General features: G+C 38.0%; 1 protein-coding gene across 1 annotated transcript in view; it reads right to left on the reverse strand.

Annotated features, from left to right (window-relative positions):
- Positions 1-2,883: 2,883 nt before the first annotated feature.
- PPEF2 (protein phosphatase with EF-hand domain 2) overlaps positions 2,884-12,037 on the reverse strand; it is a 44,027-nt gene continuing 34,873 nt past the window's right edge. The window contains exons 15-18 of the mRNA XM_061420506.1: positions 7,820-7,926; positions 6,715-6,878; positions 5,919-6,006; positions 2,884-3,765 (exon numbers count right to left, since the gene is read on the reverse strand). Of these exons, the coding sequence (XP_061276490.1) occupies positions 3,512-3,765; positions 5,919-6,006; positions 6,715-6,878; positions 7,820-7,926 (613 nt within the window). The 3' untranslated portion in view covers positions 2,884-3,511. The remainder of the gene's footprint in view (positions 3,766-5,918; positions 6,007-6,714; positions 6,879-7,819; positions 7,927-12,037) is intronic.

Raw genomic sequence — 12,037 nt, forward strand, 5'->3', positions numbered from 1 at the left:
AAGGTCCTGGCTTTTTGTACCCATCAGCTGAAAACCATGTTTTGGAACCAATGTGGAACCACACCATCAACTCTGAAGTCTCCAGCTTGCTGACTGAAGATTTTGGGACTTCTTGGCTTCCATAATCATGTGAGCCCTACAGTAAACCTTCTTATAGACTAATCCAACACCTGACAAAATAATCTCTTGCCTGGGAATCTAGCCTAAGAGGATGTATAATTTGAACGATTTTTATGAAACAAGCCATTGCATAAAGTTTTGAACCAGTGTTATTTATAATAATGAAAACCTGGAAATACATGTTTAACAATTGGAGAATGGCTAAATAGATTAATTACATCTATGTGAAATTATGCAGCCATTAATAAATAATCATGAAGACTGTAGCAACACAGATGTGAATTTATAAAACAAGCAGAACATTAAGTTACATAAACATTATAGTTATAACAAGAAAAAGTAAATAAGGAAAAGGATACATATGTTTTGGTCATGGATTATACAATTTCTTATACCTTTACCAATAAGACATTATAAAAACAATAAATAAAAGGTATACAATGAAAACAATGAAGGGGTTGAATTATAAGTAGTTCTTAACTAGGATAGACCTCAGAATTTCAGAATACTTAACACCTGGGTGCTACCTTATAAAAATTCTGAGATGGGGCTGGGGACCTACTAAAAATAATCTCATCCTCCATACCCAATACACAGGTGATACTTTTTTCAATTGAAGCAGAGTTGAGTTACAATGTTGTGTTCATTTCTGCTCGGTTGTATACATACATTCTTCTCACTATTCTTTTCCCTTATGGTTTATTACAGGATATTGAATATAATTCCCTGTGCTATACAGTAGGACCTTGTTGTGTATCCATTCTCTATGTCATAGTTTGCATCTACTAACTCCAAATTCCCAGTCCATCACTCCCCCGTCTACCCACCTTCACAACAAGTCTGTTCTCTATATCTGTGAGTCTACTTCGGTCTTTAGGTTCATTTAGATTCTACATATAAGTGATAGCACATGGTATTTGTCTTTCTCTTTCTGACTTATTTACTTAGTGTGATCATCTCTAGGTCCACCATGTTGCTGCAAATGGCATTCTTTTGTTCTTTTTTATGACTGTAGTATTCCACTGGGAGTGGACTTGATGGGTGTCGTATTCCACTGTGCATACACCCTGCATCTTCTCTCTCGATTCGTCTGTTGGTGGGCATTTACTTTGTTTCCATGTGTTGGCTATTGTAAATAGGGCTCCTGTGAACATAGGGGTGCATGTATCTTTCTGAATTATAGTTTTGTCTGGATATATGCCCAGGAGTAGGATTGCTGGATCATAGGGTAATTCTATTTTTAGCTTACTGAGGAACTTCCATACTGTTTTCCATAGTGGCTGCACCAACTTACATTCCCACCAACAGTGGAGGAGGGTTCCTTTTCTCTACACCCTCTCTAGCATTTATTTGTAGACTTTTTAATGATGGTCATTCTGATAGGTGTGAGGGGGTACCTTTTATAGTTTTGATTTGCATTTCTCCAACAGTTAGCCATGTTGAGCATTTTTTCATGTGCCTATTGGCCTTCTGTATGTCTTCGTTGGATAAGTGTCTGTTTAGGTCTTCTGCCCATTTTTGATTGGGTTTGTTTTTTTGTTGTTGAGTTTTATGAGTTTGTATATTTTGGAAAGTAAACGTTTGTGGGTCATATCATTTGCAGATTTTCCTCCCATTTTATACGGTGTCTTTTCATTTTGTTTATGGTTTCCTTTGCTGTACAAAAGCTTGTAAGTTTGATTAGGTCCCATTTGTTTATTTTCATTTTTATTTCTGTTGCCTTGAGAGACTGATCTAAGAAAACACTGGTACAATTTATGTTGGAGAATGCCTATGATTGCTTCTAGGAGTTTTATGGTGTCATTTCTTAGGTTTAAGTCTTTAAGGTATTTTGAGTTTATTTTTGTGCATAGTGTGAGGGTGTGTTCAAACTTCATTGATTTACATGCAATTCTCCAACTTTCCCATCACCACTTATTGAAGAGATTGTCTTTTTCCCATTTTATATTCTTGCTCCTCTATTGATGGTGCGGGTTTGTTTCTGGTCTCTATTCTGTTCCATTGATCTGTGTGTCTGTTTTTGTGCCAACTCCACACTGTTTTGATTATGGTAGCTCTGTAGTATTGTCTGCAGTCTGGGAGAATTACGTCTCTTGCTTTGTTCTTTTCCTTTAGGATTGCTTTAGCAATTCTGGGTCTTTTATGGTTCCATATAAATTTTTAGGATTATTTGTTCTAGTCCTATGAAAAATGTCATGGGTAATTTGATAGGGATCACATTAAATCTGTAGATTGCTTTGGGCAGTATTGCCATTTTAACACTATTAATTCTTACAGTCCAAGAGTATGAGATATCTTTCCATTTCTTTGAATCAGCTTTAATTTTCTTTATTAATGTTTTATAGTTCTCAGCATATAAATCTTTCACTGCCTTGGTTAGGTTTATTCCTAAGAATTTTGGGGTTTTTTGGTGCAAATTTTAAAGGTATTATTTTTTCTTACATTCCCTTTCTGATATTTCACTGTTAGTATAAAATGCAACTGATTTCTGTATGTTAATCTTGTATCCTGCTACCTCGCCAGATTCATTTATCAGTTCTAGTATTTGTGTGGAATCTTTAGGGTTTTCTCTATATAGTATCATGTTGTCTGCATATAATGACAATTTTACCTCTCCCCTTCCAATAAATAAATAAATTTATAAATAAATAAATTTGAATACCATTTATTTCTTTTTATTGTCTGATTGCTGTTGCTCGGACTTCCAATATGATGTTCAATAGAAGTGGTGAGTGGGTACCCTTGTCTTATTCCAGGTTTTACTGTTGAGTATTATATTGGCTGTGGGTTTGTCATAAATAGCTTTTATTATGTTGAAATATGTTCCCCAACCCAGTTTTTATCATGAGTGGATACTGAATTGTGAAACGCTTTTCCTGCATCTTTTGAGATGATCATGTGGTTTTTGTCTTTTCTTTTGTTGATGTGGTGTTTCCCATTGATTTTGCTTATGTTGAACCATCCTTGTGAACTTGGGATGAATCCTACTTGGTCATGGTGTATGACCATTTTTGTGTGTTGTTGCATTCAGTTTGATAATATTTTGCTGAAAATTTCTGCATTATAAATACAAATATCTATATTTATCAAAGATATTGGCCTGTAATTTTCTTTTTTGGTGATATCTGTCTGATTTTGGTATCAGGGTGATGGTGGTTTCATAGAATGATCTTTAGGAGGGTTCCCTCTTCAGTCTTTTGGAAAAGTTTGAGAAAGATTGGTAAAAGTTCTTTGGTAGAATTCGCTTGAATACACAGGTGATTCTGCTGCATATTGGTAGGCAAATTCTCAGCATAAAGTTCCATGAATTTATGGAGAATAAGAAAGACATTCCAGCAACGAGCTCGGCATTGCTTCTGAGGCACCTTGGACGATGGGGACAAAGCTGGCCTTAGTGTGCACCTGGGCTGCTGCAGTCCCTGTTACTACTGTTTGTGACTTGTGGGCAATCTGAGACATCACCCCCTGAGCAGGATTGCTCCACAAGGCGGAAGGCCTCCAGGAATTCATTGATGTCAATGTGGCCATCCTTGTTGAAGTCAATGCTCCGGGCAAGGTCACAGATGCAGTCGTCTGTGATGTCAATGTTCATATGAGAGCTGAATAGCTTCCAAGTATGCCTGAACTCGTCCAGTGAGATGGACCCTTACCAGAGAGAGCAAGTCACTTTAGTGAGTCAGTCTGGTTTTCAGTGCTCATTTCCTCTGATATTCTTTCAAGGATGCCTATTCTCTACTATTACAACAAAGACATCCAAGGCCTGCCATCCACTTTAAACTCCCAAGAGGATCACACTAAATCACTTGATTAGTGGTTCTTAGCTGGAAGCAATTTTGCTGCTCTCCTTATAGGGACGATTGGAAATGTTTTGAGACACTTTTGATGGTCATGACTGGAGTGGGGGTAGGGTGTTACTGGTATCTAATAGGTAAAGGCCAGGGATGTTATTAAACATCCTAATATGTACAGGGTGGGCCCCAAAACAAAGGATTACTCAAGCCCAAATGTAAGTAGTGGCATGCTGAGAAACCCTGCATTAAATCGTCTCAAACATATGCTAATTTATTCTGCTTATAAAAAGCCTATGGATCTATACATCTATGGTCAGTTAATTTTTTATTAGAGTTTCAAGACCATTCAACAGGGGAAAAATAATTTTTTCAACAGATGGTAGAGGACAACTGGATATCCACATGCGAACAATGAAGTGAGACTCCACCTTGCACTACAAACAAAAACTAACTCAAGTAGATCAAAGACCCCACTGTAAAAGCTAAGACTGTAAGACTCTTGGAGGAATAGATACAAATCTTTGTGACCTTCAGTTACATAACATTTTCTTAGATACAATACCAAAAAAATACAAACAGCAAAAGAAAAAGGATAAATTGGACTTTTAAAAAATTAAAACCTTTGTACACCAAAAGACACTACCAAAAAAGTGAAGAGATAACCCATAAAATCAGAGAACATATTTGCAAATCTTACATCTGATAATGGGCTAATATCCAGAATATATAAAGAACTCTTACAACTCAACAATAAAAAGATAACCCAATTAAAAAATGGGCAAAGGATTTGAATAGACATTTCTCCACAGAAGATATACAAATTTCCAATAAGCACATGAAAAAATGTTCAACATTGTTAGTTATGAAGGAAATGCAAATCAAAACCATAATGAGATATTTCACACCCAGTAGGATGGCTATGAAAAAAATTTTTTTAATGAAAAAAACAAGTGTTGGTGAGGATATAGAGAAATTAGAACCCTCATACATTGTCAGCAGGAATGTAAAATGGAATAGGCACTGTGGAAAAACAGCTTGGCAATTCCCCAAAAAGTTAAACACAGTTTTACCATATGGTCCAATAATTGCACTCCTGGGAATACATCCAAGAGAAATGGAAACGTATGTTCACACACAAAGTTGTATATGACTGTTCCTAACAACATTATTCATAACAGCCCCAAAGTGGAAACAATCCAAATGTCTATCAACAGATGAATGGATAAACAAAATGTGCTATGTTCATACAATGGAATATTATCCAGGTATAAAAAAAAAGAAACTGATACATGCTGCAACATGGGTGATCCTTGAAAACATGCTAAGTGAAAGAAGCTGGACACCAAAGGCCATGTGTCATGAGTCTATCTATATGGAATGTCCAGAATAGGCAAATGCATACAGAAAGAAAACTAATAATTGCCAGGGAGAAGGAACAGGGAATGGGGAGTGATAATGAGTATGGGTTTCTGTTAATGGGTATGGGTTTCTCTTTAGAATGGTGATAGTTACACAAGCTTGTGTATATACTAAAGAAGCACATTGTAAATGAGTAAATTATATGGTATGTGAATTATATCTCAAAAAATAATATTTGAAAAGGCCTTTGAAACAATGAGGAAATAGGGTGAGGGTATATAAGACTTCCTTGTACAGTTTTTTGTAAACTCCTTGTTAACCTGTAATTACTTAAAAATTTAAATGATACTTTAGGAGTGAGTGCCAAAGCTTTGCTGTTCTAGACATTCTTCATTCCTTTGTGGCAATCTCTGATAGACCTATAAAGGATATTACAACTAATATAATTCTTCCTGTAAGATGTTCTCATTCAGTTTGTCTTCATTCTCTTTTTGCCCAACCCTTCATCTATAGGGACAGCTGATGTGGGTCAAATACTATTCTAGTTTCTGTTTTTAGCACTGCCACTAATTTTACTCCAACAGATGCAAGGGTGGGGGTAAAATACTTGCCACGTGTCAGAAGTGACAGGACGGTGAGTGCCTTTACCTGAGTGATCACTGTCTATGATCCTAAAAATGGTCTCCAGGTTGGATCGGTTGCGATACAGTGTTTCCAGCAAACTTGACTGTATGTTCTGCAAGAAAAGAAATCTCAATGTCCTTCTGTCTCTTATGTTTACATTTTTCTTAATACGTAGTTACCACACCATCAACCCTGACAACAAGACTCCTGAAAGTTTTATGATCCCTCCACTCTAACCCCCTCCAGCCTACTAAATAATCTGATGGTTTAAGAAGCACCTACCCATGAGAAAAAACATAAAATTCATCATGATGGTGATGTTTGCACATAGTGCAAATATACTAAAAACCACTGAACTCTACACTTTAAATGGATGAGCTGCATGATACATGAATTATATCGCAATAAAGCTTTTTTTTTTTTTTAAGTACATAGCCCAAGGCCTCACATACATTACATGTACGTATTTACTGAACAAATAACTTTTTAAATGGGGGATAGACCTGGGTTTAAGTTCCAGTCCTATAGCTTAGAAATTCTGTTCAAAGTTATCCTAGGCAGATTATCTAACCCCAGTGTTCTCTTGGGTATGTTGGTGCTGATTATATCTACCTCTTGGAGATGGTTTTGAGAATAAACTGTGAGGCAACATATATAGGTTGCTTAATACAAAGTCTGACACACAGGAACTCAACAGATAGTTGTTTCCATTCATCTTCCCTTTGGGCTTCTCAATATTTGGCTGTTACTGATTCAAAGTTCTCCACAAGGGGCTTCATGGTCCACGATATGCTTTCATCAACCATTTTTACACCCTTACCTGTTGGCTCAGTTTTTCTTTGGCCAAGTTCTCCAGCCAGGACTTGTACGCCAGCTTGTTATCCGTCAAGCTGCTCACCAGCTGTGGCCTCAGCATCCGCCAGGGCAGCCCCAGGTGCAGCACGGACTCCACGGCTGCAGCCCAGTCGCTCAGGGCGATTAGACCTGTAGGAAAGAGCTGACTGGTTGACTCATCACCTATAAATCTTCTATCCCGACATTCTTCTTACTATCTGTAGGTAACAGCAATGGTGAGTACTGTCACTATTCTTGTTGGTTATGGAAGAGCTGGTTGGAAAGTAGGGTTGCCAGATAAAATACAGGGTGCCCAGTAGATCCGATTCTCAGACTACAGACTACAAGTATGTCCCATATATTGCATGGGATATACCTACATTTAAAAACTATTTGTTGTCTATAATTCAAATGTAATTAGGTATTTTGTTTTAATTTGCCAAATCTATTTGGCAATACTCCTGGAAGTCACACAAGACTCTTGTAAATAATATTATATATATACATAAATATATATATATATAATGTCATATATATGCATATACACTCACATACACACATATGTGTGTATACATAGCATTAGTTATTTCTGTGTACATGAAAAGATAGTGCTATGATTTTAGGACTGTTACTACTATTTTTTGAACTGGGCTACATGTAGTCAGAGTCCATGAGACATTCCACTGAGTTGAGAAAAGATAAAATTTCCAGCTTGGGTAATAGAACACAGACCAGGTGATCACACACTTACTGATGAGAAACCGAATTATTGGTCTTTTTGGTCTTGGATCCACTCTTGTAACCTGTCCCCTGTTGCTTTTTGCCTAGTTCTGGCTTTATCACCCTTCCCTTGACTCCATTTCTTTTCACCATCTTTGTTTATATTTAGCCAAGTTTACATTCTGTTAAAAGCTTAGAATCAAAAAATTTAGAAAAGATAGCTAGGACATCAAGTTGAATAAAATGCAGGAAGTAGTCAAAGAGGTCTTCTGGTCATTTAATCCTTAAGCCAAAATTTATTTGCTAATTACTGTGAGACAGGTTTTTTGACCAATTTTCTTCCTCTGAATATTTTATTTGATTAGTCTTACCAGTTTCATCTTTATCATGCTTCTTAAATTCAACAAGAATATCTGAGGAATGGGCAAATAACTTCTCCCGTAGGGCTCTCAGAGCTGACTCCTCCACTCTGCTAATCCTGGTACAGGAGATGACAGGGAACATTAAAAAAAAAAAAAAAATCAGTATAGAAGAAATCAGTTCAGTCCCTCAGTCGTGTCTGATTCTTTGTGACCCCATGGACTGCAGCATGCCAGGCTTTCCTGTCCTTCACTATCTCCTGGAATTTGCTCAGACTCATGGCCATTGAGTCGGTGATGCCATCCAACCATCTCATCCTCTGTCATCCCTTTCTCCTCCAGCCCCCAATCTTTCCTAGCATCAGGGTATTTTCCAACGAGTTGGCTCTTCGCATCAGGTGGCCAAAGTATTGGAACTTAATTCAGCATCAGTCCTTTCAGTGAATATTCAGAGTTGATTTCCTTTAGGATTGTTAGTCATGGGTTTTTACTACACTGTCCTCTCTTTTTCTTAACATCTCAACCTCCCAAGAGCTCCATGTCTTACTTCTTTCCACTGCTCTCCTGCTTTTCCCTATTGTGCACAAACAGGACTGGTCTGGGGAATGCTGCCGTCCTTCCCAGTGTAGGACAGTGGTTAGGGCAGAAGTCCCATAATGTGTTATGGAAAAATCCAAACAAACTTTTGGGCCCACCCAATACACTGTACCTCATTTTCTCCATCTGCAAAATAGCGACAAAAATGGTACCTAACTCATATGATTATTGTGAAGATTAAATAAGTAAATTCATGTAAAGCACCTAGAAGAAAGCCTGGCATGTAGAAAGCACTCAGCAAATGGTATCTATTATCATAATCATGTATGTTTTCCTTATATTTATTATTTATATTAAACATGGCAGGATTTATGACTAACAAAATATCAGTAATTTAGTTTTCTTATACTTATGGAGTCAACACAGTCCTGCTGGGCATGGCACTTGGCCTAAAATAAGTGTTCAAGAAATATCTGTAGTTGAATGAACAAGAATATTACGAGATAAAAGGTAAATATAAAGTCTGTCTTGTCTCATTGAAGAAGCAGCCATTCTATAAATGGTGACCAGATAATCTATCTTTAGAAGTGCTAAAAAAAAAAACCCAAAACATTTTAACTATCTTTGATGAAAGTCTTCCTTGAAGTTTAAGGTACTTCACATAATAATCTCCATAGATTCTCAGAAAAATGTGAGCTGCCTAAAAAATTCATCTCAAATTTCATGGGTATGTGATTGTATGTACTTTTTCTGGAGAACTTTTTGTTTTATCAGAGGCTAAAAAAAGTATGACAGCCCCTAAAAGTTTAAGACCATTTAAACTATTTTAAATGCAAAGCATTTAAACTATTTCTGGCAAATCATACTCATTGATGGTTATCATTCAGGGATGGCGTATAGCAACGACCTTGAAGCCTGTCTCGATGCACAAGGCTCTCTGTTCCCTACATCAAGCAGCATATATTGAGCTCTACATGGACCATCTGATTAATCCTCCAACACCCACTGAGGTAGGTACGACTCTTCTGCCCATTACAGTGTAAGTAACTAGCCCAAAGTCACATAGCTAACAAGGTGGGGGGTGGACAGGAATCAGTCTTGATAGGTGGACTCCAGGCTGGCTAAGCTATGAGACATGGATTTAAACCAAAAGTAAATGGATGCTGGGGATTCTCTGGTAGTTCAGCAGCTAAGACTCTGAGCTTCCACTGCAGAGGGTGTGGTTTTGATTCCTGGTCCAGGAACTAAGATCCTGCATGCTGCACAGCACAGCCAAAAAGTTAAAAATTAAATAATAATAATAATAATAAAGGATTCTGAATGAGGGTTCCCCTAGGAAAAAAATGTTATCTTGAGTTGATGACCACAGAAACATATGGTTGGTCAAAGGCATTTCCTGCCTTACTTCTCAGTTCTCCATTTGTGGTCCAGAGTGTTGAAATTGTTAGGTGACTTCCGTGTAAATTAGGGGACGTTGTACTTGCTTTAATACAATCAATGAATATTTTAAAAAGCTGAGTGTTCTTTAGCTATGGTATTCAGATCAGATCAGATCAGTTGCTCAGTTGTGTCCGGCTCTTTGCAACCCCATGAATCGCAGCACGCCAGGCCTCCCTGTCCATCACCAACTCCCGGAGTTCACTGAGACTCATGTCCATCAAGTCAGTGATGCCATCCAGCCATCTCATCCTCTGTCGTCCTCTTCTCCTCCTGCCCCCAATCCCTCCCAGCATCAGGGTCTTTTCCAATGAGTCAACTCTTCGCATGAGGCGGCCAAAGTACTGGAGTTTCAGCTTCAGCATCATTCCTTCCAAAGAAATCCCAGGGCTGATCTCCTTCAGAATGGACTGGTTGGATCTCCTTGCAGTCCAAGGGACTCTCAAGAGTCTTCTCCAACACCACAGTTCAAAAGCATCAATTCTTCGGCGCTCAGCCTTCTTCACAGTCCAACTCTCACATCCATACATGACCACAGGAAAAACCATAGCCTTAACTAGACGAACCTTTGTTGGCAAAGTAATGTCTCTGCTTTTGAATATGCTATCTAGGTTGGTCATAACTTTCCTTCCAAGGAGTAAGCGTCTTTTAATTTCATGGTTGCAGTCACCATCTGTAGTGATTTTGGAGCCCAGAAAAATAAAGTCTGACACTGTTTCCACTGTTTCCCCATCTATTTCCCATGAAGTGATGGGACCAGATGCCATGATCTTCATTTTCTGAATGTTGAGCTTTAAGCGAACTTTTTCACTCTCCACTTTCACTTTCATCAAGAGGCTTTTGGGTTCCTTTTCACTTTCTGCCATAAGGGTGGTGTCATCTGCATATATGAGGTTATTGATATTTCTCCCGGCAATCTTGATTCCAGCTTGTGTTTCTTCCAGTCCAGCGTTTCTCATGATGTACTCTGCATATAAGTTAAATAAACAGAGTGACAATATACAGCCTTGACGAACTCCTTTTCCTATTTGGAACCAGACTGTTGTTCCATGTTCAGTTCTAACTGTTGCTTCCTGACCTGCATACAGATTTCTCAAGAGGCAGATCAGGTGGTCTGGTATTCCCATCTCTTTCAGAATTTTCCACAGTGTATTGTGAACCATACAGTCAAAGGCTTTGGCATAGTCAATAAAGCAGAAATAGATGTAGGATTCCTCACAGTGACTCCTTTTGTAGTGGCAACATCTAAATCACTTGGAATTATGGTATTCCAGGTGCTGGGGTCACACCCCCTGGAGATTCTAATTATAGAAGGCTGGGATGAGGCTCCAATAACGACTTTTTAATAAAGTCCCAGAGACCATTCTGCTGCATAGTGGGTTTGACTATCATTTAGTGGGCTAAGTTTTCACATCATACTTCTTTTTGAGTGATGCTGGCTTTGATTGTGTAAAACCTGAGTGTTTAATAACTCTTGAGTATTTAATAACTCAAGAGTGACTTAATGCCCTTTTATAGCACTCACACAAAGGGCAGATGCTAAATATTCTTGTGTTCTTTTCCCACTAGATTTATGCTGACTTTGATTTCTAACTTAGTTTGTTTGATAAATAAGCTGGTTCAGCAGCATTACAACTGTATCTTTCAGCAGCTTATACACTCCAGGGCCAGCTTCTCAGTGGGCAGCAGCACTGTAGAGCTGTTATGTATGTGGGTTCTGAAATAAGATTGTCTGGGTCAGGGCTTACTTTCACTGCTTACTGGCTGTGTGACCCAAGACCACTGATTTAACCTCTGTTCCTTAATGATCTCATCTATAAAACTGAAATTAGTAACACTGTATTTTATAAGCTCACTGAGAAACAATACGTAAATTCTTTGTAATAACACTTAGTGTATATTCAACAGTAAGCTCTCAACTAATATTAGAACTCAGGATTATCGCAACAGAAGCCATTTAAATAATATTATATGCTCCCTTCCCAGGAAGAAAGAAGCATTGGTAACAAATGTGTGCAGATGGAAGTCCATCTGCCAAACCCCCAGACAGTGAAGGAAGGTTTGTCTGTGGTTGACTGGGTATTGCAAACACTTTAAGAATGAAGGAAAAAGGAAGAGTGATCTTGGAATGATTTAGTGGCCTATCATATAGATTTCACCTAAGACATACCCACGGAGAATAATTTCTACAGGAAATAAACATGTCACTTCCATTAATGATGGGTAGGCAGAGTATACTGGAGGAAAAGAAGAGCC

The sequence above is a fragment of the Bos javanicus genome, chromosome 6, assembly GCF_032452875.1.
Source record: "Bos javanicus breed banteng chromosome 6, ARS-OSU_banteng_1.0, whole genome shotgun sequence".
NCBI lineage: Eukaryota > Metazoa > Chordata > Mammalia > Artiodactyla > Bovidae > Bos > Bos javanicus.